The sequence below is a fragment of the Myotis nattereri genome, assembly GCF_964212035.1.
Source record: "Myotis nattereri genome assembly, chromosome: X".
Lineage (NCBI taxonomy): Eukaryota > Metazoa > Chordata > Mammalia > Chiroptera > Vespertilionidae > Myotis > Myotis nattereri.
Window position 1 is genome coordinate 42,586,459 of NC_138078.1, and position 26,436 is coordinate 42,612,894.

The following is a 26,436-nucleotide window of genomic DNA, read 5'->3' on the forward strand; positions in this document are numbered from 1 at the left end:
AACAGTTGCCTGTTTATTGTTTTTCAAAAGACAACAAAACAAAAGCAAAAACAATCAAAATGACATTGTGGTAAACGCTGAGCTGATGTAGCTGCCAAGGACTGTCTCCCAGGTTGTTTCATGGAACATCAGGTGCACTGAGGGGTGGGCTCCTGCCCCAACAGAGGTGGTACTGGGGTGGACATCAGAAGAGCTGCAGACCAGTTTTGAGCCTGTGCAGCTGACCTTGGCTCCAGAGAAGGCCCTCCAAGTTGTTGCTGCCGTTGCTACAGTTGCTACTACCGATGCCACAGCTCAGGCCCAGGGTGCTACGAAGAGGTGGCACAGTCAGGGAAGGAGGCAGCTCTAGGCTCTGGAAGGCCTAAGGGTGCTTGATTGTGTATCTATGGGAGTGGCCCACCATCCTGCCTGGATTTACAAAGAAGAGACTAGAGCAAATCTAAACCACTTCAGATAACCCCCAGAAGTGGCTCTGTCCTCCCCTCACTTGAGGAAAGGGAGGAACAGAACTTTTCAAATGAAATTTTATGCAGAGCCCCAGTATATAAACTAGATTAAAGCAGAGATATTTGGGGTGAGGTGGGATGGGGGACCAGCACTACCCCACCCACAGGAAGATATTAAAAGTGCCTACCATAACAGGCCTCTTCCAAGGCTCTATAGCTTGGAGGCCCAGAGAACCCTAGGCTTGTTCCCTCCTACCCCAACAGCTAATTAAGGGGCCCAAGGCCAGGTATAAGCTATAGGACTAGGCCCAGCTCCCAAGCCAGGATTTTAACATTGCTTTAGGGAGATACTGCACCCTCCCCTTCCCTGGCCCTGCTCAGAAACTCTGGCTTCCCCTGCTTCCTGCAGGTCAAAGGACCTTCCAGGTAGATGAGGACAGTTGAGAGCAAAACCATCATCCTCTCCTCAGGCAGATCCATGGTTACACTAGAGCATCTAAAAAAAAGTTACAGATGATTTAGTCCCATCCCCCCCCCCCCATTACCCACCAATTTACAGACAAGGGAATTGAGGCCCAGAAATGAAAAGGGACTTGCCTAAGCCACAAAGCCAAGTCAGGGGGGAAAACCTGGTACAATGGAAGAAGCCTCCCTACTATAGGGGGTGTGGGAGCTGGCCCAAATTAGCTTCCTTCTGGAATTAGTTCTACCTTCCCACACTTCACCTTTAGTACCCTGGTGTTCATCAAGCCAGTATTACCCAAGGGGAGAGGAGATCTCTCTCCGACGTGTGGACCCCACTCTCAGCTACACACTATGTGGCTTCCCCAGCTGCCTCCTCCACTCTTTCCAAGAAGCCTGCTGTCTCCTAGCCATGGACAGTGAGTTCATGGCACTGCCTTGGGCCTGGCTGGCTACTGGCCTCTGAGTTCTATAGCCCTCTCCCCAAATGTCTAGAGGAAGAGGGGCTCATCTCCCAGGGAGTGGGCAGGCAACACAAAAATAGAGTCTTAGTTTCAGGGGCCCACAAAGGTCTCTCTCTGGTACTCACAGGAATCCCCCAGTCACAATGGCCCTGCATTCTGGAATATACAAGCCCATGGGATGGGCTTCTTTGTGTGACCACCAGCAGAGCCCCTCAGTAAGGGCTGCGTGTTCCTGCCTCCCTGATGACCCAAGAGTTCCCACACCTGTGATACAGAGGTGAGTCTCGAGGGAGAGCATGAAGCTCTGTGCAGGCCTTGCTACCAAGATACCTGTACAGTGTGGGGAGGTCTACTGATTACTCTGTGCACCTTTGGACAAATCCCTTCCCCTTTCTGGGCCTTAGTGTTCTCCTCAGAACATGAGGAAATTGGATTGGAGTATCCATTCTTGACCTTTTGGGAGTGGTTGACACTTTAGAGCAAGCATGTCAAACTCGTGGCCCGCAATGTGGCCCACAACGAGTATTTTTGTGGCCCATCCAATATAATGTTATGTAAGAAACGTTTTAATAAAAATTTCGTAACTTAATTTTTACAATATCCTGTTATATATTATTAATAACGAACTACAATGTTTGTTAATGACTGATTACTATAATTATGTTGCATTCATTTCCTTTACATGCCTTATGCGCAGGCTCACCATGTCTCTCACTAATACTAGCAGCGAATATTTTAGCAGCTGATTGCCATGCCATTAGTCTTGTACTGACTTGTTTGGTGTGCGCAACAGGAAATAATTTGCTTTCAGAGAACAGGAGAAATATTAATGTTATGCTTTTTAATTTTTGCAGCTATTCAGTGTCTGTTAAGTTAATGTTCAAGAAAAAATATTAATTTTTATTAAAATGTTATTTTATGTTAACAATTACTCAATTATTTCAGTCTTTGTATTCATGTCTCTATCAAAGTAAACCTATGTTTTGCCATAACCGGTTTGGCTCAGTGGATAGAACATCGGCCTGCAGACTGAAGGGTTCCAGGTTCGATTCCGGTCAAGGACATGTACCCTGGTTGCGGGCACATCCCCAGTGGGGAGTGTGCAGGAAGCAGCTGATCGATGTTTCTTTCTCATCAATGTTTCTAACTCTCTATCCCTCTCCCTTTCTCTCTGTAAAAAATCAATAAAATATATTTTTAAAAAATAAATAAAAATAAATCAATTAACCTATGTTTCTATGAAAATTGAAGCTTTTGTTTTTTTGCAGCCCACATAAACTTAAACCTTGTTTATTTGGCCCGTGTAGCCTTTGAGTTTGACATGCTTGCTTTAGAGAATCTGTTGAAAGCTTCAGAACTCTCTCTTCCCAAAATGCTCGTGTGTGCGCACACACGCACACATTTACATATGGACAAAAATTTGATGCAATCTGAGAGAGGAGCCAAGCCAGTTCTATGTGGCTGATTCACTAGCTTCCCTCACTGGGGGCTGGGAGCCCTTACAATGGCCCAGGCAGAGACTGGAACTATATTTAATTCATTTAGGCCCTGACTGGGGACAGGTACCTTCCCACTCACCCCACTTTGTGTCTTCTCCCTCCCTTCTTCCTGTCTCCCGCTTGCAGGAGACAAAGGGGTGAGAAATCCTGCTGTTATGGACACTTACCCTATCTTGCATGTTGGAGGTTCCAGCCGCTGCTCTAGCACAGGCTGGTCCAAAAGATACATGGTGTCATAATTCTCCAGCATAAGCTCTGCTGGGTCCTCAGTCTGACCTGGCATTCGGCCGATGGGGAAGATGCCCCACTGCACATCTTCTATGGAGCAAAGGGAGGAGACAAGTGCAGGTTGATTAGTTCGTTCTCAGACTGGTGCACAGGCCTACCTCCCCAATCTACCCACCCATCTCAGTGAGTCCACTCAGCATAGGCTCTGTGTATCTCTAGCCTCATTCCTTTCTGCATCACTTCTCCTGAGCTCCTCTCCACTTTAGCACCTCCCACCCCTTCCACACTCCCCCATACACCCTTTAGGGTCCTTCTTCCTCTTTGTGTTCACACACACACACATCACCTCCACCGACCCCTGCCACCCACACAACATGCACATAACTACAGACACTTTTGTTCCTCTCCACTCTTCGCTCACATCCCCAGGAATGTTCCTACACACAACATCTTCAGATCTGGCTATATCACTATGTAAACCTCTCATCCTCACCCCTATTTTCACACACACACAAATCCTGGAGTCTAGATGCCCCAGAATTTCCGCCACATCTCCTCCCCAAACCCACAGACACCTCAGAGCATCTGAATGATCTGGATTTCCTACATATGTACACACAAACTCCCTGACCTGCTTGAAGGCCACACCACTTCTTAGGCCTTGCCTTGTGACATTTACACACCACCTCAGCATGGACTCCCTCTCAGAGATATTATGCTCCCCCTGCTCCCTGTAAGATCTTACTTCCCCCAGCTGCACACACAAAGAACACCCCGTCTCTAGGGAAGGGCTGTCTCACTGCATATCCCAGCCCCCACCACCACCTAAGTACACACAAATACCCAGACCAAGTCCTCTGTTCAACAAATGTTCTGTTTCACTCCCTGCCTCCTACACCTCTCATGCACAGGCACACAACCCAGAATATTTTTAAAAAAGATTTTTTATAGGTTTTTATTGATTTTAGAGAGAGGAAGGGAGAGGGAGAGATAGAAACATCGATAAGAAACATTGATTGGCTGCCTCCTGCACGCCCCCACTGGGGATCGAGTCTGCAACCCGGGCATGTGGCCTGACTGGGAATTGAACCATGTCCTCCTGGTTCATAGGTCAACACTCAACCACTGAGCCACACCTGCCGGGCACAACCCAAAAATCTTAATGTCACTGCAATCCCCACATGTGTATGCACATAGAGCAAGCAATGGCAAAAGTGAGAGGGAAAAGTTTTAATGTTCTAGCCTTTCCATGTTCACAAACTATTACTTACCTCCCCTACTCCACATACTCCACAGAAAATGGACTATGTCAGGCTCTCTCCACCCACTCTGCTCTATCACTTACATACCCTCTACATAATATTATACTAAATCCCTGTCCCCATCCTTATAAAGGGTGTCCGAAAATTCACGCAAGAAGTAATTTTGATAGAAAACACAGGTTTATAATTAAAAATTGTAAATTTTTTATTGATTCATAAAGTATACAGTATAGGGTTATGTATGGAATAGCAAACTGGATTATCATGTCGCGATAGCGAGCACCATTAACTGTTATTGCCTGAGCAGCCGCATTTTTGAAGAATGGTCCGATGATGCCTCCAGCCCAAAATCCGCACCAAACAGTGACACGCTGTGGATGCATTTGTTTCTCAACAATCACTCATGGATTTTCTGAACCCCAAATGCGACAATTTTGTTGATTAACCAAGCCATCAAGATGAAAATGAGCCTCATCACTGAAGATGATTTTGTTCGAAAAATCAGCATCCACTTGTTGTTGTTCCATAATCCATTCAACGAACTCTATTCGCTGTGCGTGGTCAGTGGGCTTCAGTTTTTGAGTCAATTGAACTTTTTAAGCATGAAGATGCAAATCTTTCGTGAGAATACGCTGTAGAGAGCTTCTCAAAATGTCCAATTCTTTTTTTTTTTAAATATATTTTATTGATTTTTTACAGAGAGGAAGGGAGAGAGATAGAGAGTTAGAAACATCGATGAGAGAGAAACATCGATCAGCTGCCTCCTGCACATCCCCCACTGGGGATATGCCCGCAACCAAGGTACATGCCCTTGACCGGAATCGAACCTGGGACCTTTCAGTCCGCAGGCCGACGCTCTATCCACTGAGCCAAACCGGTTTCGGCAAAATGTCCAATTCTTGACCACGGTGCTGAATTTGATGTCCCTGGACTCTTAGCAACACTCTCAAAAACTGCTTCGATGCGGCTGCTCAGGCAATAACAGTTAATGGTGCTCGCTATCGCGACATGATAATCCATTTTGCTATTCTATACATAACCCTATACTGTATACTTTATGAATCAATAAAAAAATTACAATTTTTAATTATAAACCTGTGTTTTCTATCAAAATTACTTCTTGCGTGAATTTTGGGACACCCTTTATCAGTACATCCAGTGTTTTCAAGCGAAGCTTTTAATAGTGAGCTTCTCCAAGTAGATCCAGTTTCTGCCTTCTGGGTTTCCCTGGTACCCAAAGAATTTTCCCTGTCACAATGCTCCTAACATTCTGGAAAGTACCAACCCTGGACTAGCTTTTTCTAAAATTTGTATTTTTATTGATTTTAGATTTTAGAGCAGGGGTCCTCAAACTATGGCCCACGGGCCACATGCGGCCCACCGAAAACATTTATCCGGCCTGCCGGGTGTTTTTGCCGCCGCTGTGTGCATAGGAATTTGTTCATAGTTTTTTTTTTTTAAACTATAGTCCGGCCCTCCAACGGTCTGAGGGACAGTGAACTGGCCCCCTGTTTAAAAAGTTTGAGGACCCCTGTTTTAGGGAGAGAGGTAGGGAGAGGAAGAGAAAGATAGAAACATCCATGAAAGAGAAATAGTAACATTGATTGATTGGCTGCCTCCAGCACGCCCCCTGCTGGGGATTGAGCCCACAACCTGGGTATGTGCCCTGAGCAGAAAGCAAACTGGTGACCTCTTGGTGCATGGGTTGACACTCAACCACTGAGCTATACAGGCGGGGCTGGACTAGCCTTTTATGTTACCCAAAGAAGCCCCTCAGAAAGGGCTATTCCCCTGCCTGCCTATTTCCCCACCCCTGGCTCTTTTTCAGGAAGGAAGTTATGCCTGTCTTGATGCCCTACATTGCCCTATGCATACAAAGATACCTTTGTATACAGGGACCCTACCCCCATGTCATTGACATGACGATCCTTCCTCCCCATCACTAACATCCGCAACCATGTCTACGTCACTACCCCTGCCTCTGTAGTCTAACACCCTTACACATATTCCTTCAGTGACAGCATGAACATACACAGGTGATCTCTGGATGGCTGTCTCACTGCCTGTTCTCATGCCTTTCCATATACTCCACCTCATTGCTGCCACTTCTCTGCCTCATACAGATACCTCCTGGCAACCCTGCCTCCTCTTCCAAAAACATGCATGACTATGTGTGCATATATACACAGAAGCATATGATCTCTTTTCACAGCCTTTCACACACACACACACACACACACACACACACACACACACACACACTTCCTGCTTCAATTCTCCTCACTTTTGATATTTACAAAGACCCACAAACACAGACCTCCTTCCCCTGAGATATTTCTGTCACTCTGCCTTGGTTTGTCCAGCACATGCAGGCACACAGCCATTCACACACACATAGACATAAACATATTCTTTCACCCCTACCATTCAAAGCCTTTATGCCCCAGCCCTTCCATGCACGTCCACACTAGGGCAAAGGTTCCACTTTTCCCCTACGTTTCTTCACTGCCTCCCCTCTCTCTCCCTGTTGTTTCCCACCATGCCCACCCTACACCACCCCAGTCCCAGTTGTTTTCCCTCCCTCCCTCAGTCTCCATAACAAGACTTTGTCCCACATCTATGTATGTATGCATACACACATGCCCACACACACACCAGACTGTTCATTCCTTTGGGATCTCCCTGCTTTAAGATTCCTGCTCCCTAACCTAAATGAGGGCACTCAAAACACCACCTTCAGGAGAAACAGATTCATGTTCCCCCACTTTATCACACAATTCTCCCTGCCTTTTCCATGTTTTGTTTAACTAGCTTGTGTACTCATCTAAAAACCATGTCACTCCTTATTTCACTATTCTGATCTTACTTCTACTTCCTGACTTAATGCCTCTGGGTTCCTCCTTTCTCATACACACAGCAAAATCCTGTCTCATCACCATCCAGCCTCCATGTGTACATACACATTCCCATATACACAAAAAGCACTCCTTTGTCTCTCTGTCCCTACACTACTGCATGACGTGAAAAACACATGCAGAATCAGACATATATCTACCCTCTACCTCTCACTTTCTCCTCTATGTTTTGCTGCACAGGGCCATACCCATACCATCCCCTCTGAATGTGCTCTTTGCATGAAGTAGCTGGCAACATGACAGGACTTAGGTACCTGGCACCTACATACTGTCCTAAGGGGGAGGGAAGCCAGCTGTCAACTATATACTAGGCTGCCTCCAAGGCTTGCCTCACACAAGCTACCTTCTGCTACTTTCCATTTCTTCTCTAAGATGGAGAAAAGCCTCAAGAGGCAGCCTGAGAGAACAGATGGGTGTGGGGACAAAGTGTATATCAGGCTTCTTACCCGAGCTAACTTGCCATGCAGAACCCTGCAGAGCTCCTCTTTTCTGAGCCAGGAGCCTGGCATTCTCGACAGTGGGGGACTCTTCCTCCAAAGAGAAAGTACCAAACTCCATTCTGTCTTCCTCTTCCTCATCTTCCTCATCTTCATCATCGTCGTCATCTTCCTCCTCCTCCTCCTCCTCCCACTTCTCTTGGTAATCATTTTCCTCTTCCTCCTCTTCTATCTGGTCTTCTAAGACCTCATTCTCCTCCATCTCATCTTCCTTGACATCATTAAGGTTTCCCTTCTCCTCCTGCTGCTGGGCTTCTCCTTCAGGCCTGGAGTTGGGGCCAGAGGGTTTGAGGCTCCAATACAGGCTGTCCAGTGTGTATGCAGACTTTCCAATAGGGGAGGCCTCTGAGCCATCCTCCACCAGGCTGTTTTTTCCATTCTGGGTATAAATGGAACAGATATGCAGCAGCTTCTTCTGATCCTCATCTGGCAGGACCTGCCCCATGGCTTTGAAGATACTAAGCAAAGGAAGGGATGGGATAAAAATGATTCAGAACCTCAAGTCACTACATACCCACTACTCCAGAGTTTGAACTTGTCTCTGAGCTTCCACATTTGCATCTAAAAGGCAGTGTAATAGAGCGAAAACAAGACTATGGACCCTGAACAAGATCTGTGATTCATCTGTGTGGCTCACTTCCATTCTCAGTAAAATGAGGACAATAATGGCACCTGACTGATAGAATGCCTGGCACAGTGCTTGGCACATAGTGGGCATGCAATAACTTACGGACTGAAAGGTCCAAGGTTCAATTCCGGTCAAGGGCATGTACCTTGGTTGCGGGCACATCTCCAGTAGGAGGTGTGCAGGAGGCAGCTGATTGATGTTTCTCTCTCATCGATGTTTCTAACTTTCTATCCCTCTCCCTTCCTCTCTATAAAAAATCAATAAAATATGCTTTTAAAAAAATGCTATGTAAATATACAAACTAGCCAATAGGCCTATAGGCCTGGACATAAGAATGACATATCTTCTGGTCTATCTAAGCAATCTGTCCTGAAATCCAAAAATATGCCTGTAAGTGTGCTGGGCTCCTTCTGAGTGGAACAAAAGTGTGATCCCTCTGTGGGAACAACTACAGCCAGCTTGTAATGGCTAAAAAGAAAAAAAAAAGCAGCAGTTGACAAGACAAATCAGGAATGGAAGGGATGCCAGATGAGCACTGCGGATCTCTGGCACTACTGGAGCTTGGGGGAGGATGAAAGCACAAGGACTGCAGGAGAGATCAAGGGAGGACTTCATGCAGAGACAAAAGTGAGCACACTGTGCTGTGTGCATGTGGGGAGACAAGCCTGGTTCAAAGGGGAAGGGCTGTGCTGAGGAGCTGCGCGAGAACAGGCTGCAAAGGTTAAGTGTGTGTGTTGGGTGGAAAAGGTCACCTGATGACTGAGCACAGGTGAAGGCTGCGTTTTTGAAGATCACTATGGTGCCTGTGTGGAGGATGGCCACATGGAGGATGGCCTGGATTAGAAAGCCTGGAGGCAGGGAAATCAGGGAGAGTTGGTGAGGGCTGACAGAGGGCACTGGCAGTGGAAGTGGGAGGGAGAGAAGCTGTGAGGACAAATAGACAGAGAGCAGGGCTTGATGATCATCTGGCAGGAGTCAGGGGAGAGTTAAAGATGATGACATGGTTCACACAAAGGATGGTGTTAACAGCAAAACAATGAGCAGACAGAGCCACTGGGAAGGAGAGCTCTTGGGGAGGAAGAGGGTGAGCACCCCTTGCAGAACCTCACATAGAACCAGGCACCTGGTCACTGATGGAGGCATGGGTGGGTGGAAGATGGATAGTTTCTTCTAGGTGCATCAAGTTTGAACTGTGAGCCATTCATGGAAGGGCCATATAGTCTGGGGGGGGGGGCTGTTCTTTCTCTGAACCCCACAGGCAGACATATGAGTGGTCTCTGGTCACTGGTCACAGAGGGCAGGGCTGGAGGCTAGTGACTCTACTGGGAAACTGGGGACCTTCTCTGCAGGGCTAATTTCATGTTGTAAGGGGACACTGGCTCAAATTGAATTGATATTGGCTGGCTGGGGGAAGCTCTTAAAAAGCTTCCAGCCCTATTAGAGGAAAAGTCAGAGAGAAACTCTTTCTTCTCACGGTGGCCCATTAGTATGATTAATAATAAACATTTCCAGGTACTTGACATTGCTGTATCACTGCTGTTTATTATAAGCTACCTGATATCTCGAGCTGTCTAGTCTGACCACAGAGGTGCAAGGGTGGTATGAATCTTAAAATGCATCTCCTTTCTCGGGTTTGCCAGTCACAGGTCAGGTTGGTGGAAAGATGGTGGACTTTGGACTCATGAGACATGTGTCCAAATATCTGCCCCAAAATCAACAAGCCATGTGACTTTGGATAAGTCATTTTGCTCCTCAGAGCCTCAATGTCTTTGTTATCTGTGAAATAAGGATATTATACCTCCACCTTCAAAGACTGCTATGTCAAATGAAGTAACTTTTACAAAAAACACAGCACCATGCCTGACAACTAATTGCCACTGGTATCTTTTATTTTTCCTCTGGGGAAAACAAAAGCCAAATTTTTTTATGTATCGAATAACATGCTTTTTTGCAATATTGCTATCTAACGGAACACTGTAGAAAGAGCACAGGAATAAAGACAGTGTATCTGGATTTTGGCCTCAGCTCTGACTTGCAGACTTGCTACTGACTTGTAGCATAACATCTAGGTAAATCCTGTTTCCCGATCTGTGTAATGAGGTGACTTGGACTACATTCATTAATTAACTGGGAAAAGCAGGACCTCTGCACAAGAAACCACACCTAAGTGAGCCACTATTACTGTTGGCATGTGTATGTTTTGGTTGGGAGATCTCTATGGTCCAGACTTTTCCCAGACCAGCAGCTTCCACTCTGCAGGCAGTTAGGATTGAAAAGTACCTTGAAGGTCACCTATTCAAACCTTTCCATGCTACTCTTTTCACAGCCTCCCTCCATTACATACACATGCTGTGTTCCTTCTGGCTTTGAAACTTCTTTTATTCTTTTCTGTGCTCAAATTGCTCCAACGCCTCATCTGTGATGCTTTCCTGATGCTTCTAGGCCTTTTTGGTTCTCCTCCCAGTTTCCCACCCATCCATATCACTTCCAGTCTGGAGCTCACATATCTGGAGATTTGGCTCTTTGGTTCAGTCCCATCTCCTACAGGTCTGGCCCTGGCTGACTTTCTATACAGGCTTTTTTTTTTTCTCTTATAAGCTACTACTTATCCTATCTAATAATAGACAAACATGGTAATTAACCGTACCTCTAACACACTTCCCATTGGCTAATCAGGGTGATATGCAAATTAACTGCCAACCAAGATGGCGGCTGGCAGCCAGGCAGCTGAAGCGAACAGGAGGCTTGCTTGTGCCAGAGATGGAGGAAGCCAAGGTTCCCCGCCTGCTTTGCTGGCCTCTGAGCTTGCACTCTAAGCAACTATGTTGCAATTATAGAACCTAAACAAACCCCATGCTTTCAGTCAGCCGGCTGAGCTGGAGTTGCAACAGTGTTTCAATTATAGAAGCCAAACAAACAAACCCTAGATTCATGCTTTTAGCAGCCGAAGCCTCAAGCTGGAGCCGGCTCTCAGCTCCACTGGCAGCCATAGAAGGTAAATAAATCCCAGAATAAAAGAGAAAAAGAAAAAAAAGAAGAACCCCCCAAAGTAAAGGGTATCTAGCTGCCAAGAGGGCAGGTGCCCAACTGGGCAGGGAAGGGTGCCCATCAGGTTTTGGTCACTGCTGAAAGACAGTTGACAGTTGGCAGCCTGTGTATTGCTTACAGGCCTGCGTGACCATGCCCATGTCAGGGGTAGTAAGCTGGAAAAGGCCTGTTTAGAATAGAAGGTCTAAGGCATGGTTATGCGTAGAAAGAAAGTTTAATGCCAACAATTACTGTTTTGTTATAACTCTGAAAAATCCATGAAAAGGAATTGGCAAGGAAAGTCAGAAAATCTTAGAGTAGATCAGTATGTTTTTCTCCTTATGTAATTCCTCCGAAATCTGGCAATGCTAAATAAGTCATGGCAATACCTTTCTTTGCATATATTCAATAAGACCAGTTCCTAATAAAGGTTTTATTAACAGAAAAAAAAAAAAAAGGAGAGGTTGGGAGCTTCAGTCGCCTGCCAGCCTGAAAACGGCCTTCAGCCCCTCACCCAGTCTGGCCAGGCACCCCAGTGGGGACCCCCTCCCTGAAGGGGGTGTGACCAGCTGCAAACAGCCATCATCCCTTCACCCAGGCTGGCCAGGCACCCAAGTGGGACGCCCACCCTGAAGGGGGTGCGACCAGCTGCAAACAGCCATCAGCCCCTCATCCAGGCTAGCCAGGCACCTCAGTGGGGACCCCCACTCTGAAGGGGGTGCGACCAGCTGCAAACAGCCATCAGCCCCTCAGCAAGGCTGGCCAGGCACCCAAGCGGGACCCCCACCCTGATCCAGGACACCCTTCAGGGCAAACCAGCCGGCCCCCACCCGTGCACCAGGCCTCTCTCCTATATAGTAAAAGGGTAAGATGCCTCCCAGCACTGGGATCAGCGGAGCCGCGAGGCCTCCTGAACCCGGGATCAGTGGAGCCACAATGCCTCCCGAACCCGGGATCAGCGGAGCCGCGACGCCTCCTGGCACCGGGATCGGCGGAGCCGCGAGGCCTCCCAGCACCAGGATCAGTGGAGCCGCGAGGCCTCCCAGCACCGGGATCAGCGGAGCAGTGAGGCCTCACTGCCCCTGTGTCAAGCGGAGCTGTGAGGCCTCCTAGCACTGGGATCAACTGAGCAGCGAGGCCTCACTGCCCTGGTGTCAAGCGGAGCCGCGAGGCCTCCCAGCACTGGGATCAGCGGAGCCGCAAGGCCTCCTGGCCCCTGGAGCAGCGTGACAGGGGGCAGCGCCCAAACCCCCTGATTGCCCTGCGGCTCTGTGTGGGACAGGGGGCAGGGCCACAACCTCCCTATCCACCCTGCTCTGTTCATGACAGGGGAAGGAGCCCCAACCCCCTGATCGGCCCTGCTCTGTGCCTGATAGGGGGGAGCTCCCCAATCCCCTGATCGGCCCTGCTCTGTGTGTGACAGGGTGCAGCGCCCCAACCCCCCCATGGGCCCTGCTCTGTGTGTGACGGGGTGGAGCCGCAACCTCTCCATCGGCCCTGCCCTGAGTGTGACAGGGGGGAGTGCCCCAACCCCCTGATCGGCCCTGCTCTGTGGGTGACAGGGGCGGCGCCCCAACCCCCCGATCAACCCTGCTCTGTGTGTGACAGGGGGCGGTGCCCCAACTCCCCTATCGGCCCTACTCTGTGCGTGACAGGGGGGAGCTCCCCAAATCCCTGATCGGCCCTGCTCTGTGCATGACAGGGGGGAGCTCCCCAACCCCCTGATTGGCCCTGCTCTGTGTGTGACAGGGGGTGGCGCCGCAACCTCCCCATCAACCCTGCCTTGAGTGTGACAGGGGGCAGTGCCCCAACCCCCCAATCGGCCCTGCTCTGAGCCCGACCAGGGGCTGCACCTAGGGACTGGGCCTGCCCTCTGCCACCCGAGAGCGGGCCTAAGCCAGCAGGTCGTTATCTCCCGAGGAGTACCAGACTGTGGGAGGACACAAGTGGGGCTGAGGGACACCACCCCGCCCCCCCGGCCAGTGCACAAATTTTTGTGCACCGGGCCTCTAGTCTTATCTAATAAAAGAGAAACATGCAAATTGACCATACCTTTGCTACACTCACAAGCCATGCCCACCACCGAATCAGAATGCCTATCTGCAAATTAACCCAACCAAGATGGCGGCCAGCAGCCACGAAGCTGGAGCAAGCAGGAGGCTTGGTTGTCCCGGCGATGGAGGAAGCCAAGCTTGGCCAGCTGTGGGCTCCGCTTAGGGCAACAAAGTTTCAATTATAGAAGATAAATAAATCCCAAATACCGGCTTCCAGCCAGCCTCCACTGGGAGCTTAGGTGGCTGGGGGCTGTGGCCAGCCTGCAAAGAGCCATCAGCCCCTCACCCAGGCTGGCCAGGCACCCCAGCCCTGAAGGGGCTGTGGCCAACCTGCAAAAAGCCATCAGCCCCTCACCCAGGCTGGCCAGGCACCCCAGCGGGACCCCCACCTTGATCAGGGACACCCTTCAGAACAAACCAGCCGGCCACCAACCGTGCACCAGGTCTCTATCCTATATAATAAAAGGAAATATGCAAATGGATCCTAACAGCAGAACGACTGGGAATGACTGGTCACTATGATACACACTGACCACCAGGGGGCAGACGCTCAATGCAGGAGCTGTCCACTGGTGGTCAGTGCACTCCCACAGGGGGAGCTCTGCTCAGCCACAAGCCAGGCTAATGGCTGCCAGTACAGCGGTGGTGGTGGAAGCCTCTCCCGCACCCTCAGTAGCGCTAAGGATGTCCGACTGCAGCTTAGGTCTGCTCCCCGCTGGCAAGTGGACATCCCCTGAGGGCTCCCGGGTTGCCAGAGCAATGTCTGACTGCCAGCTTAGGCCCAATCCCCCCAGGGAGCAGGCCTAAGCCAGCAGGTGGACATCCCCTGAGGGGTCCCAGACTGCGAGAGGGCACAGGCCGGGCTGAGGGGACCACCCCTCCCCCCCCCCCGCGTGCACAAATTTTTGTGCACCGGGCCTCTAGCAATAATAAAAGCAACTACTGAGCCCCAAAAGGAAACAGAGCTCAAGAAAGACTCTCTGGCCCTAGTCAGTTTGGCTCAGTGAATAGAGCATTGGCTCGTGGAATGAAGGGTTCAGGGTTCAATTCTGGCCAAGGGCATGTATCTCAGTTGCAGGCTTGATTCCCAGCCCTGGTTGAGGCATGTGCAGGGGGCAACTAATCAGTGTGTCTCTCTTACATTGATGTTTCTCTCTCTGTCTTTCCCCATCCCTTCCACTCTGTCTAAAAAAAAATTTATGGAAAAAATATCCTACAGTGAAAATTAACAAAACAAAAGACTTTTTGAGTCTATTGGGGGCATCAGGGGGCTAAGAGGGTCTTGGCATCCAGATTCCCACTTCACTCATTTCCCAGGCATGGAGTTATCTCCCACAAAAGATAGCACTGTTGGCAAAGTCAGCAAAGTATAGCTTAGTTCAGCAACATTTACTAAGACCTATTTGGGGCCTAGATTTGTGTGGTGTGCTGGGGCACAGATGGCTAATGCAGAGCCCTTGCCCTTGAAAGGCATAGTCTGATAGAGGGAAAGAGACATTAGGAGAAAGAGACATGGCAACACAAAATCTCAGATTTGGGAAGTACTTAAGAGTCAACATGACAGGGTAGATAGTGCTGGTACCAAGTGAGGTAGGGAGCAGAAAAGGAAGACCCCTTTGGGGTTGGGGTAGGGAGTGAGATGATCAATTTTCTTTTGGTCAGAGTAAGGTGCCTGTGGGCCATCCATGGGGAAATGTCTGACATGCTGTCAAATACAGGAGGTTGAACCTTGGGTGAAAGGCCTGGGCTAGACAAAGATTTGGGCCTCGGAACTTTATAGGAACTAGCAAAAAAGCACAGGCATTTCAAGGAGGGACTGGTAAACAGCATCAATGCAGCAGACACAGCAAGGAACAAGGGCCCACTGGATTTGGTAATTAGGAGGTCAAAGAAGCTCTGGGGGTGAAAGCCCAATTGTGACTGGTTGAAGAGTAAGAGGACAGTAAGGAAATCAAGATTTGTTTAATGCAGACTATTCTTTTGAGATGTTCTGACAGGAGAGGAAGGAGTGACAAGCTGGTGATAACCCAACAGAGGGATGCAGGGTCAAATGGAGGTTTTGCTTGAGTTGTTATTGTTTTCTTTTAAGATGAGAAACACTCAGGCACAATTATAGGTTGAAGAACAAGAGCCAACAGAGCAAGGGAGAGACTGGGATGAGGACCCAACGATGCTGGCAGAGGTGGCTCCAAAGCACACATGGAGGGGCACACTCTGAGGCAGGGGAAGGCCACCTCATCCTGGAACTGGCAGGTAGGTTGAGTGTAGCCCAAGATCAGTTCACGAGGACTAGACCTTGGTCGAGGGGGCCCTGAAGGATGCCTCCATGTGGTCAAGGAAGGTAGGGTGAAAGGGGGAGGGGCCTGAGGTGAATGGTAAGGATTTAAAACAGTCAGGAAAGAGAAAATTGGGCAGAAAACAAATACAAGTTCAGATAAGCAGAACTGAGGTTTGGCCTGAGATTAAAAAAATCATACCTCTGCAGTGGTAGCAATCTGCAGGGCTATGTGGTTTTCTCCAGCAGAGCTCAGCTCCCTGGGCTGAGGAGTGAGTGAAGCAGAGTGGATATCAATTCCAGCTTGGAGGTTTGCAAGTCAGATACACCAAAGAATGAGCAGAGCCAAGAGTGCTGATGAATAGCTGAAGTGATCAACACAGGATTGAGGGGAAGCAAGGTCAAGGGAGGTAGGAAATGGAGGGATGGAGGTTGGATGCAGGCAAAGAGCAGATGCCATGGAATGCGAGGATGAGGGCCAGAAATAAGGACATGAGGTGGTGGTCACTGACTGGGATACTGTGATGTCAGCTTTCAGAGACTGAACAGCTCTGAGTGATGGAAATGGGTTGCTGAGTGTCATGGAGAATGAAGATCACTGGAGTTGAGGAGCTGCAGAGAGTCTGATGGGTGACACAAATGAAACAGATATTGCTCCAGAAAGAAGGAAGAGAATCAGGTGCTAAAGCCTCCCATGAGTGTGAGGGAAATGGCTCAGGGTGAGGAAGCGACAGAGAAAAGGGAAGAGAGACAACCACAGGTGTTTATAGGAACCAGTACAATATCCAGTTTGACTATAGTCCCCAGGGTGAATGGGTAAAGGGGAATCACATGAGGTGGGGTTACCATGATAGGTTGGGGCAGAAAGATCTTTGAACGTCATCTAAGAAACCTAGATGTCATCAGGAAGGCAATACAGAGCCACTGAAGGTTGCAGGGCACCTATGGGAGGTATACTTTGGGAAAACAATAGAGGAGACAGCACTAAGCTTAGAGTCAGAAGAATGGGTTCAATAATAAACAACAGCTACCATTTATTGTACACTTACTCTGTACAGGCCACTGGCTAACCACTCTAAGGGGGTTGTCTCATCCATTCTTATATTGGACTCAGCCAGGTCCTAACTGTGTGACCTTAGACAAGAATACCCTACTCCTCTCCAAACTGGGACTCAGTTCTCCCATCAATTAGTAGGAGGGAGATGGGACTAGGTATCCTTGCAAGGGCTGGTCTGACTCTGCCATTCTAAGGTTGTGAGGCCCTGAGGCCTGCAGTGCCTCACCCTCTTAACAGATGGAATTCAAGAGACTTACAGCTGGAGGAGATGGGGGCTGGCCCAGCAAGGTGAACCCAAGCAGGACTCAACCACCCAGGGCCAGTCAAGGGTTGCAGAGCAGTTGAATAACCGCCAGCTCTTTCTTGCTTCCCACTGGACTGCAGAAAATCGGCGGGCATTCCGTCCTAAGAGAGAAGAGAGGACCTGAGAAGAAGGAACCAGTAAGCCCCTATCCAACCTTAAACTTTAAAAAGCTTGACTTTGTCCTCCCCACCCCACCCCCAGACTGCCCACTCTATACTGCTCAAAGCATTCAGGAGGCTCTTTGCTTCCAGCTCAGTTTAGTTGTCTCTGAGAAGAAAATAGGTGAAGGGAGATTTGTCCACTATTGCCGCAAGGCCCTCTTAGAAAAACTTAAGCCTCTAACAAAGGATGTGTCCACCTGGTGCTATTTAGCAGTGCTGAGAACAGTAGCAGATACTCTTGTCAGGGGTGGGTTAGGCCCTGGGGCTAGGACTAGTCTCCCTCACCAGTCTTGGTGTTAGCCACGATCAGTTCAACCGTCCATCTGAGGATGTAGGTGGGCCGGATCCCACTGTTCCCCAAGGCTGGCAGTTCGGAGAACATCCTCTCTAGCAGGGCCTGCGTGAAGGTCTGGGAGTGCAGGCCCCTGAGCAGAGGCTGCCAGAATTGAGAGAACGGCTTTGGTACCAGGATATCATTGAAGTCCACGTTTTCTGGTTGTAAGGGTCACGCATTGAAAGAGAAAGCAGAGGTGGGGGTGCAAAGGGAGACAGGAAGGGGGGAGGTAGAGGGAAGAAGAGAAGGAAGGGTAGGAGAGAGAGGAAAAAGAGAGGGGGCCCCACCACCAACAAAAACAGAGATGCCATTGCAGAACAGGAGGAAAGAGAAGAGCAGAGCAGCAGGGAGAGAAACTAGTTAGTATCAGACAAGGAACAACTGACTCAAAACAGTATAAAAGAAGAAGAGCTCTGGTTCTAGCTTCAGCTCTGTCAATAACTCACTGTGTGACTCTGGGTCAGTACCTTCCCCTCTCGGGACCTCAGTCTGCCCATCTGTAACATGAGGATGTTGAACTAGATGACCTCACAAGGCCCTTCCAGTTCTGCTGTTCTAGCTCTCTAGCAAGTGGCTAAATCACAATTAACACAGTACAATAATGGCATTGAGATCCCCCCAACCCAACCCAACCACACCTCACCCCACACAATTCCAGACCACCTAAGAAAAGCCCTATAAGGGCTTATAAGTGAGGCTACCTGTTCTGCTCAGCCCAGTGGGGCTTCCAGAGGCTATGGAATGGCAGGAAACAACCTTTCACCCCCAGCCCAGGGCCACCCAGCCCACCCCTGATGTTACTACCCAAAAAACACAGGTCCCTAGGCAGTAGTGAGCCCCCAAGACCCTACCTTCATACTCTATCTGCAAAGCTGCCAACTGCTCAAATGTGGGGATGAGAAAGCCATCATCTAGAAAAGCATCCAGCACAGCTTCCCTGGAGAAAGATGACACTCAATTAAACAAACTGAAGCCAGGCAGATAACCCTCTCCTACCCCCTATCTACTCCCAAAGCAGCTAGCTAATGCCTCTGGCTCAAGTGGCTAAAGCAGCATGGGGGGGTGGGGGAGATAGTTGACAGTTGGATCTCAGGCTTCAGCCTCCTGGGGTAGGGGCTGGGCCAGAGACTGAGATCAGTGGGTTTTGAACAAGTGTTTACCAAGCACATGCTGACCTAAGGCCAATAATAAGGGCAGCAGCGACTGAACAAGCCTGAAAGCACAGATGGAGAAAAGTCTAAGGTCCACAGAGGAGTTAAACATCTGGAGTAAAAGGGTCAAGGGATTTCACATGTTAGTTCCTGTTCAGACTGTGTCTCTGGACAGTGCTCCAGTCTCCTACCTCTCCACTTCTCCCGAGTTGCTCTCTTTCAGATCCTAGAAGCAGAAACTTTGGGGACTTCATTGCTAGACTGAATATGATCCTTATTCCTAGGGCCCCAAGAACCCAGAGCTAAGTTATAGAGGTTGAAAGTGTAGGCAGTAGGAGTAATTCCTCACCCCTATCTAGCTCCAGCTGAAACCAGCACTAGCCAGCGATCTCCTCCAGAGCTAGCAGTTTCCCAAGAGAGGCTCTACTAGCTGAACAGGCCTAGAGGGGAAACAAGAGTTCCCAAAGTGTCTCAATACCTGGAGAGTTGTCATGCTCAGATCCCACCCTCCACCAGGCTAAAGAAGGAAATAGTTGTCTGTCTTTCCATCCATCTCCGATCTCCTCAGGTCATTATTCAGGAAGAGCGTGTAAAGCAGCCTATACCAGCTGTCTACACAGCACAACCAGGCAGATACTACTGTATAGTGGCACAAGGATAGATTTCGCAACTGCTGAGGGGGCCAAGAAGCCCAGGCTGAGCAAACATTGATTAAACATGTTTGGACCTAGCAGTATCCTGGAAGTGAAGAAGACTCCAAGGGCAACCCCAACCTTCACTGCAGGATCCCACCCAGGCCTACTCTGCCACTTACATACCACCTTCCTACCTTCTCTGCTCCATCCCAGATTCATTTGTCTCTCTAGCTGGGAAGGTATAGCACTTCTTCCACAGGTTCTCAGTGGAAAGTTACCCAAACTTCTTTCTAGTTAAATTTAGGTAGCAAGCCCCCAAGAGCTAGGAAGGAGAGAAATGGATAGACACTGTCTGAACACTACTGGGGCAGGGGGAGTAGGTGGCCATACTGAATAGGGAAGGACTTAGTCTTTTGATGAGCCAGGCCCTGGGAAGGCCCCTCCTGTTTCCCCAACCACAACTATCCAGGGGCTGCTGATACTCTGATAGAATTTCAAAAGAAAAGACCAGCAATGCCCATCATATATCTTTTACCTCAAATTTGGACAAGGGCTAGGCAGCAAAATGGTAAGGATTAAGGCCTTTTCCTAGTTGCCAAGAGCTCCACAACCACTGGACAAAGAAGGCAGACCTAGCTAGGAGATGGATAACAGTAGACCTCCTGCCTCTGGCCACTTAAGTGATTTAGTAGCTGCCAGGGCAGAAGAAAAAGGGTCATGCAGAATGCAGGGTCACCCTATGGGGAATCAGAATTATCACTGAGATTTCCTATAGCAGAGGTTGGCAAGCCGAGATACAGAAACTCATTTCAGTGAGGCTGCTACACTCTACCCTAGAGAGTAGGCAGCCCCTGATTACTTAATTACACACCTGTTCTCGCATGTAATGCCTTTGAGTTCTGCCAGGATACAGTCTACAGGCGGGGGCAGTTGATTCCACACCTTAACAGCCTGAGGTAAATACCTAAATTTCTCCAGTACCTGCCAGCAAAGAGGGTCCTATCAGAAGGCTGGGTTAGCCAGGCAACCCGCCCCCAACCCCTCCAAGATCCCTTCCCATAAGACCTTTCAGCACTTTCCTTAAGGGGCCAGGGCAGGACATACAGGAATGGGCTTACCTCTCCTCTATGGGACCTGAAACTAAAAATATCCTGAACCTCAAGTACCAGATATTCTCCCCTTCCTCCTCCTCCTCCCACCCCTGAATTCCCTGTGGCTCCCAATCACCATATACCCTAATACTGAGTTGTTCATTAGGGGCATTTGGCTGGAGTTGGGCCAAGGGGTGAGGGAAATCAATGGAAGAAAGGTAATCTGGAGACACAAATTCTAATCCTGGTTCCATCGCTAACTGCATGTGACCTTGGGTCAATCCACTTATCCATGGATTCAATTTCTTCATCGGAGGAAAGGCAGGGTTAAGCTAAATGATTTCTAAGCTACCTCCCTTCCTGCTAAAAAACAGCACCCCTCAAGCTTACCAGATCTAGTAAAGTTCTTGGGCACCATCTGCTGATCAGTTGCAGTACTGCAGGGCTATGCAATCACCTATGCCCAATTGCTCCCTACCACTCAGTGGGACAGATAGATTATCCACAAACTTCCATCATCTGCTCCCTTCCATCGGTGTGGGGGGTCAGCCAACTGGACTCTGCTCCTCTTGTCTCCTTCCTAGTCACCCACTCTCTTACCAAGAAGTTCCCTCAAGCTTTGCCATTTTTCTTTCAAATTCTTTCTCAGGACTTCTCTCAGGTAGCTGGCAAAAGGGAAGAAGTGGCTGGGGCAGGTGAAAATATGCCAAGTCAAGGGCACTTTCTTACCTTAAACTGCTCCTCTTCATATGATACCAGTAGTTCTCGGGCTCTTTCTGAAAACAAAAGAGGGAAACAGATAGGACAGCCAGCCTAGCACCTTCTACTGATAGGGGATTCTGAGCCTTTCTCACATCATTTGTTGAGTAACTAGAATTCTTGCCTCTCCTACCTTACAGGACTCAAGGAAGATGGTTTGTGTCTACAATTCTTTTAAGCTAAGACTCACCACAACCCCAGACGAAATGCTGAGCATGGAAAATAACCAGTATTAACCCTACACCTGAGTCTTCCAGGTTCATGGATCCCTCTCTGCCTCACCTAAGGAAACTTACCATACAGCTCTTTATGTCTCTGAGCCTTCTCCCAATGTGCATCAATCTCTTTGTCACCTGTGCTGTTTCCATCAGCCCTGACATCCAGCTCTGCACCTTTCTCTTCATCCATAGGCGTTGGTTTCTGTTCTGTGATGTCATCAACAATGGTCTTTGATTCCTCTTGGTTGTCTTCATCTGTCTCTTCCTTGTCCTCCTCCAACTCCCAGGTCTCTCTCAGGCTGTTCTCCAGTTGGCGGCACCAGTAGGTTTTCTGGAGCCAATCCAGAACAAAATAGCAACCTAAAAGAGGGGAGGAAGGAAGGCAGTGCCCTAGGAGCAGCCACATGAAAGTTCCTAGCAGGCCCCCAGCTCATTTTGCAAGCACTATGGGAAGGCCAAATAGAAAAGGTTTGGCTCCAAGAAGGCACAAATCTTAAACATCCAGAAGCAGACCTTCTTCCTCTCAGTAATCCCCGTCCTTTGCTTTCTCCTGCTTACTATCACCTTTCCTAGAAAAAAAACTAATACCAGATTTACATACAGGAAGCCAAAAATGGCGCAGGGCTATCAAGTGGGAGAACAGGAACAGCCTACTAGGTAGTTACATGGCCTTGGCCAAGTTTCCCCAACATGAAGGGGCTAGGCTGAATCAGGGGTTCTTACTTGGAATGGAGTGTCCAAAGAACTGCTGAGTTCCTACACTTGATGGCTCACACCTCTCAACCCACTCCCATTCACCTCCTCCTCAGGCATAAAATTTAAGGGGAAGCCAGAAAAACTCAATTCAGATCAGAACAGTGCTCTGCCAACCCATATTGGAGTCTGAAGCAAAAGAATAATTCAATAACACTAATCCTGTCTTCATTTTAAAATGTTGGCATTTTGTTCATTATGGGTTTTTCCACATTGAAATGTTATCTATCATGATTACTGAGCTTTTCAAGTTTGCACCCAAGATGAGTGCCTCACTTGCCTCACCTTAGTCCCGGCTCTGACCCCAGGTGAAGACCTCCCTCCCCCTCCCTCTCCCTCTCCCTCTCCCTCTCCCTCTCCCTCTCCCTCTCCCTCTCCCTCTCCCTCTCCCTCTCCCTCTTCCTCTCCCTCTCTCTCTCCCTCTCCCTCTCCCCCCAGTGCCACCCAACCCAGGATCCCGGGCTCATGATAGACATTCCTTAGGGATTCACCTCTACGGCAGTCATTTATATGAGGCATTTTCTTGTGGGTCAACTCATGGCGAAGTTCAACAATCCAATCCGGGATGTTCACCTGATTGTGAGGGAGGGTGTAAGTGCAGAAATTAGAAAATGTTAAAGCTGGAGGAGACCACAGAAATTAATTAGCTTGGCCTCCCCCCATTTTACAGATAGAGAAACTGAGGTAGGAGGTTTCAGTCTTTCTGGCAGAGCCAAGATGATAAACCAGGTCTCCTGATTCTTTTTACCGTTCTGAGGAGGTAAACTAGAAAATAAAACGATACTTGCATCCCCCAACCACCAACCACATTCCTCCAACAAAGAGATTCCTATAAATGAGCATCAAAAACCACCTTCTCCAGACTTCCTCTCTCTTGCCTGTACCAGTCTCTCTCCCCGGGTACCCTTACCTTCCTACCTCCCTCCCACCCTTCCTCCAGGAAGTTTCACTTGATGGCTGAGAATCCTCCTGCCCTCTACGTACCTCACATACTCAGGGCAGGAATCCCTGGTATTTTCATGCTGCCTGGCTGAGCTTATCTTCTCCCTCAAATTGTCAGCTCCCAGAGGGCAGGTGCTGTGATGGCAACCTCTTTCCTGGCCCCACCCAGTAATGCATTCCATTTGGGCACCTTGGCTTCACTGGGCTACTCCCAGAAAGATGGGAAGGCCAAGCCCACTGAAGATAGCACTCATAAATAAGGGAGGAAGTTGGCTTCTTTCAAGCTGAAGGCTGAGTCTCTGGGGTTCTTGCCTGGCTTGGCTGGCAGTGATGGAATGAACTAGCCTTACTGTGTGCCCACATCACCCCATGCCCCATTTACTGAGCTCTCCTGGGGAGAGAGAATTGAGCAAGACCACTTTATCATACGCACCTCCTGAGCCAGGAACCTGAGGGGGAGCCTGACAGACTTTGTCTTCCTCTCCGAGATAAGATTCACAAACCTGGGGTTAGGGGAGAAATGAGTGGCACAGCCCAAGTAACTGTTTTACTCAAACCAGTAGGGCTTCAAAACACCTTGCTGAATTACTGACAGCTTGCATTTCCACAACCTTTCCACTGACTGTTCTGTCCTGTTCTTATGGTTGGTGTCAGCCAGAGCAAGGATGGTTCCGTACAGTCCAACATTTACTGAGAGTCTGCCCTGTACTAAGGCCATATAGACGAATAAGACACTGGAAGAGTTCAGTCTAGGATAAATAGTCATGACATAATATAACATGTTTATGCTAGAACATTCTAGGTTTTAAGTGTTAGAACAAAGGACTGCCCGGCTGGTGTGGCTCAGTGGTTGAGTGTCAACCTATGAACCAGGAGGTCACAGTTTGATTCCGAGGCATGTACTCGATCCCCAATAGGGAGCGTGCAGGATGTAGCAGATCGATGATTCTCTCTCATCATTGATGTTTCTATCTCTCTCTCCTTCTCCCTTCCTCTCTGAAATCAATAAAACTAAAATTTTTAAAAAAGAGAGTAGGTCAAATGATATGGGGAGCACAGCTAAACAATGGAGAAGGTACGAAGAGCTAGGAATGACCTCAAGTCAGACAAGGGAAATAGGATGAGATGAGCAAAATCTTTGAGATGAGAAAACTCAGTAGCAGCCTTTTCCGCAATGTTCATGAGACAGCTAGAACCACTCTGAGTCACTCTGTAAGTCAGGAACTCCCAGCCCATGTCTCCACTTCCACAACTCAGAAATCTTTCAGAGAAAGGTAAAGGGTAGTGCTAGGTATAGATGAGGTAGGGTTGGAGAATCAACATTAAATCATGGCCAGGACACTGAACCATTCAGAAAAGTTCCTCTGGGTGAAAGACTTAAAGAGGAAAGAAAGAAATCAACCTGTCAAAGCTGGAAGAGACCTACAGGGATCACTAGTCTGAACTACCCCACATTCTAAGAAAGAGAAGGAAAGAAAAATGGAAGAGAGAAGGCTCTCAGGAGAAGAAAAAAAGGAATGTGTGCTGACAGGGAATAACAAAATCTGTCAAGTCAAGCAATCACAGGGTGACCCATACACATGGACACACAGGGCTTTTTCCTTCAGGTATCACCTGAAGCCAAGATTTGTTTGTCACATGCTACCCCACCCCATCTCTGCCCCCAAACCACCCTCCACCCCTACCCATGTAGGTCTTACCTGACCAATGCCATGCCATAGAGCAGTCTAAGTTCATCAGTGCCCAAGCCACCAGTTACATCCAAGAGCTTACAGCGTACCAGGTCAGCAGTAGAAGCCACTGCCAGGGGCAGTTCGTTGCCTAACCTAAAGAGCCACAGTCCAGCACCATCATAAAGGTCCCTTAACACTGGTCCACCCTCCACCTCAGAACCTAGGTTGCTGTAGATTATTCCAAATACAGGGATGTGCAAAAGTAGGTTTACATTCTGAGTATCCAAACCACAGTTTATTCCTGTATTATTAATTATTTATTACTGTATTTATTTGTATTATAACTGTAAATCTACTTTTGCCCATCCTTGCATATACTGGCTCAAGTGTACATGAACAGACATAAATCAAGACGGTGGGAAGAGGAAGGGTAATGACCCTGGGATCCAATAATATACAGGGAATGAGAGGTTGGCTAGGTTACACAGACAACATCTAACTGCTATGCAATCAACCAACAATTCAGCATGGACACAACCCCTTCTTTCCCCTTAAACCCTCAACTCATTCTGCTAGAGAAGACTCTTATTTCCTTGAGACTTTTATACCTTGTCTGGTTCCAAATAAATCTTACCAACTGGACTGAGGCGCCCCATTCAAAAATGGTTTTGCAGGCAAGCTCTCCCGGAACCTACCTAGTTCAAATCGGAAATACACCCTAGGATACTAACCTACTCCTTAAGCCCTGGCTCTCTGGCACCCTCCCCAAGATGAGGAGAGAAAGGTAAAAGGTCGCAGATTTAACAAGAAGGTTGCTGAGGCAACACCCCTTTCTTTCCTCAAATAGGATTAGTGCAAGAGCTTGGCTGCGACTTTCCCCCAGGCACTTGAGAGAAGCAAAGCCCAAGCCACTCATAGGGAAAATAGGGCCTTATAGGAATTCCACAAAGGAAGGTGCCAGCAGCATGCAGGCAGGTTGCCTTACCTGCTCCTCCATGCTGTGATGCGGTTCAGCGCGTACCGCTGCAATTTATGGTCATCACAGAACAGATACACCGTCACCTGATCCCACTCGGCCTTACTGAGCCAGGCGACTACGATGCGCTGGGCCCAGAGGGGCGACAAGCCTTTATCTTTGACGAACTTCCCACACCACGCACTCCACACCAGATCCATCCCCCCGGAAGGCCCAGACCTGACCCGGCCCTGGTCCTGGATTCCCCCCATACACTCGGCTAAACGCTGAGCCTTGGGCCACGACACTCCTCAGAAACTTCAGCTCAACACGCTAGCCTCACTTCAAACCGCCACCGCGCCAGCAGCCAATGGGACAGTGTGACCTCCAACGCAAGCCCTCCTCCCAGCTTTAGCGTGACAAATCGGAACGTGAGAGCTGGGGACCAGCTGAACCACAAATTGAGGGTATGTCTTCGTCAGCCGGAAGTGTTCTTTCTCAAAGTAGCTGTACCAACAACAAGCCTTCGGCCTCTAGGTTCCGCTGATTTCCTGGTTGCTAACAGGTCTCTCCATCCCAGATCCGGACAGAAGTCTGGAATGCAGGGAGAATTTTAGTTTGCGCCCCCTTGCGGGAAAGAGAGGAA

The 26,436-nt window shown here is 48.7% G+C and overlaps 1 protein-coding gene across 5 annotated transcripts; it reads right to left on the reverse strand.

The window, feature by feature from the left end:
• On the reverse strand, positions 1-26,155 carry LAS1L (LAS1 like ribosome biogenesis factor). 5 transcript variants are annotated; one of them, XM_081080811.1, is made up of 14 exons: positions 25,821-26,034; positions 24,863-24,988; positions 23,596-23,665; positions 22,712-22,793; positions 21,546-21,827; positions 21,220-21,266; positions 20,271-20,380; positions 18,465-18,550; positions 18,060-18,110; positions 17,565-17,771; positions 17,072-17,219; positions 7,723-8,231; positions 3,039-3,189; positions 1-308 (listed from the first exon to the last, which is right to left on the reverse strand). In XM_081080811.1, the coding sequence occupies exons 1-14, from the start codon at positions 26,009-26,011 to the stop codon at positions 185-187; spliced, it is 2,184 nt and encodes a 727-aa protein (XP_080936937.1). In that variant the 5' UTR covers positions 26,012-26,034; the 3' UTR covers positions 1-184. The 5 variants fall into 5 exon arrangements, with proteins under 5 accessions (XP_080936937.1, XP_080936935.1, XP_080936938.1 ...); XM_081080809.1 differs by lacking the exon at positions 24,863-24,988 and having other exon boundaries at positions 25,821-26,155; XM_081080812.1 differs by lacking the exon at positions 18,060-18,110.
• Between the last annotated feature and the right edge of the window lie 281 nt (positions 26,156-26,436).

What these genes read in the sequence shown, in the direction of transcription:
- LAS1L (XM_081080811.1), bottom strand. Translation starts at nt 26,011, where the DNA reads ATGGATCTGGTGTGGAGTGCGTGGTGTGGGAAGTTCGTCAAAGATAAA. An exon ending in TATAAATGACTGCCGTAGAG is followed by an intron (nt 21,828 to 22,711) that starts GTGAATCCCTAA and finishes CCCCTCTTTTAG; the next exon opens with GTTGCTATTTTGTTCTGGAT. An exon ending in AGCCCCCATCTCCTCCAGCT is followed by an intron (nt 8,232 to 17,071) that starts GTAAGTCTCTTG and finishes TCCTTTGCTTAG; the next exon opens with TATCTTCAAAGCCATGGGGC.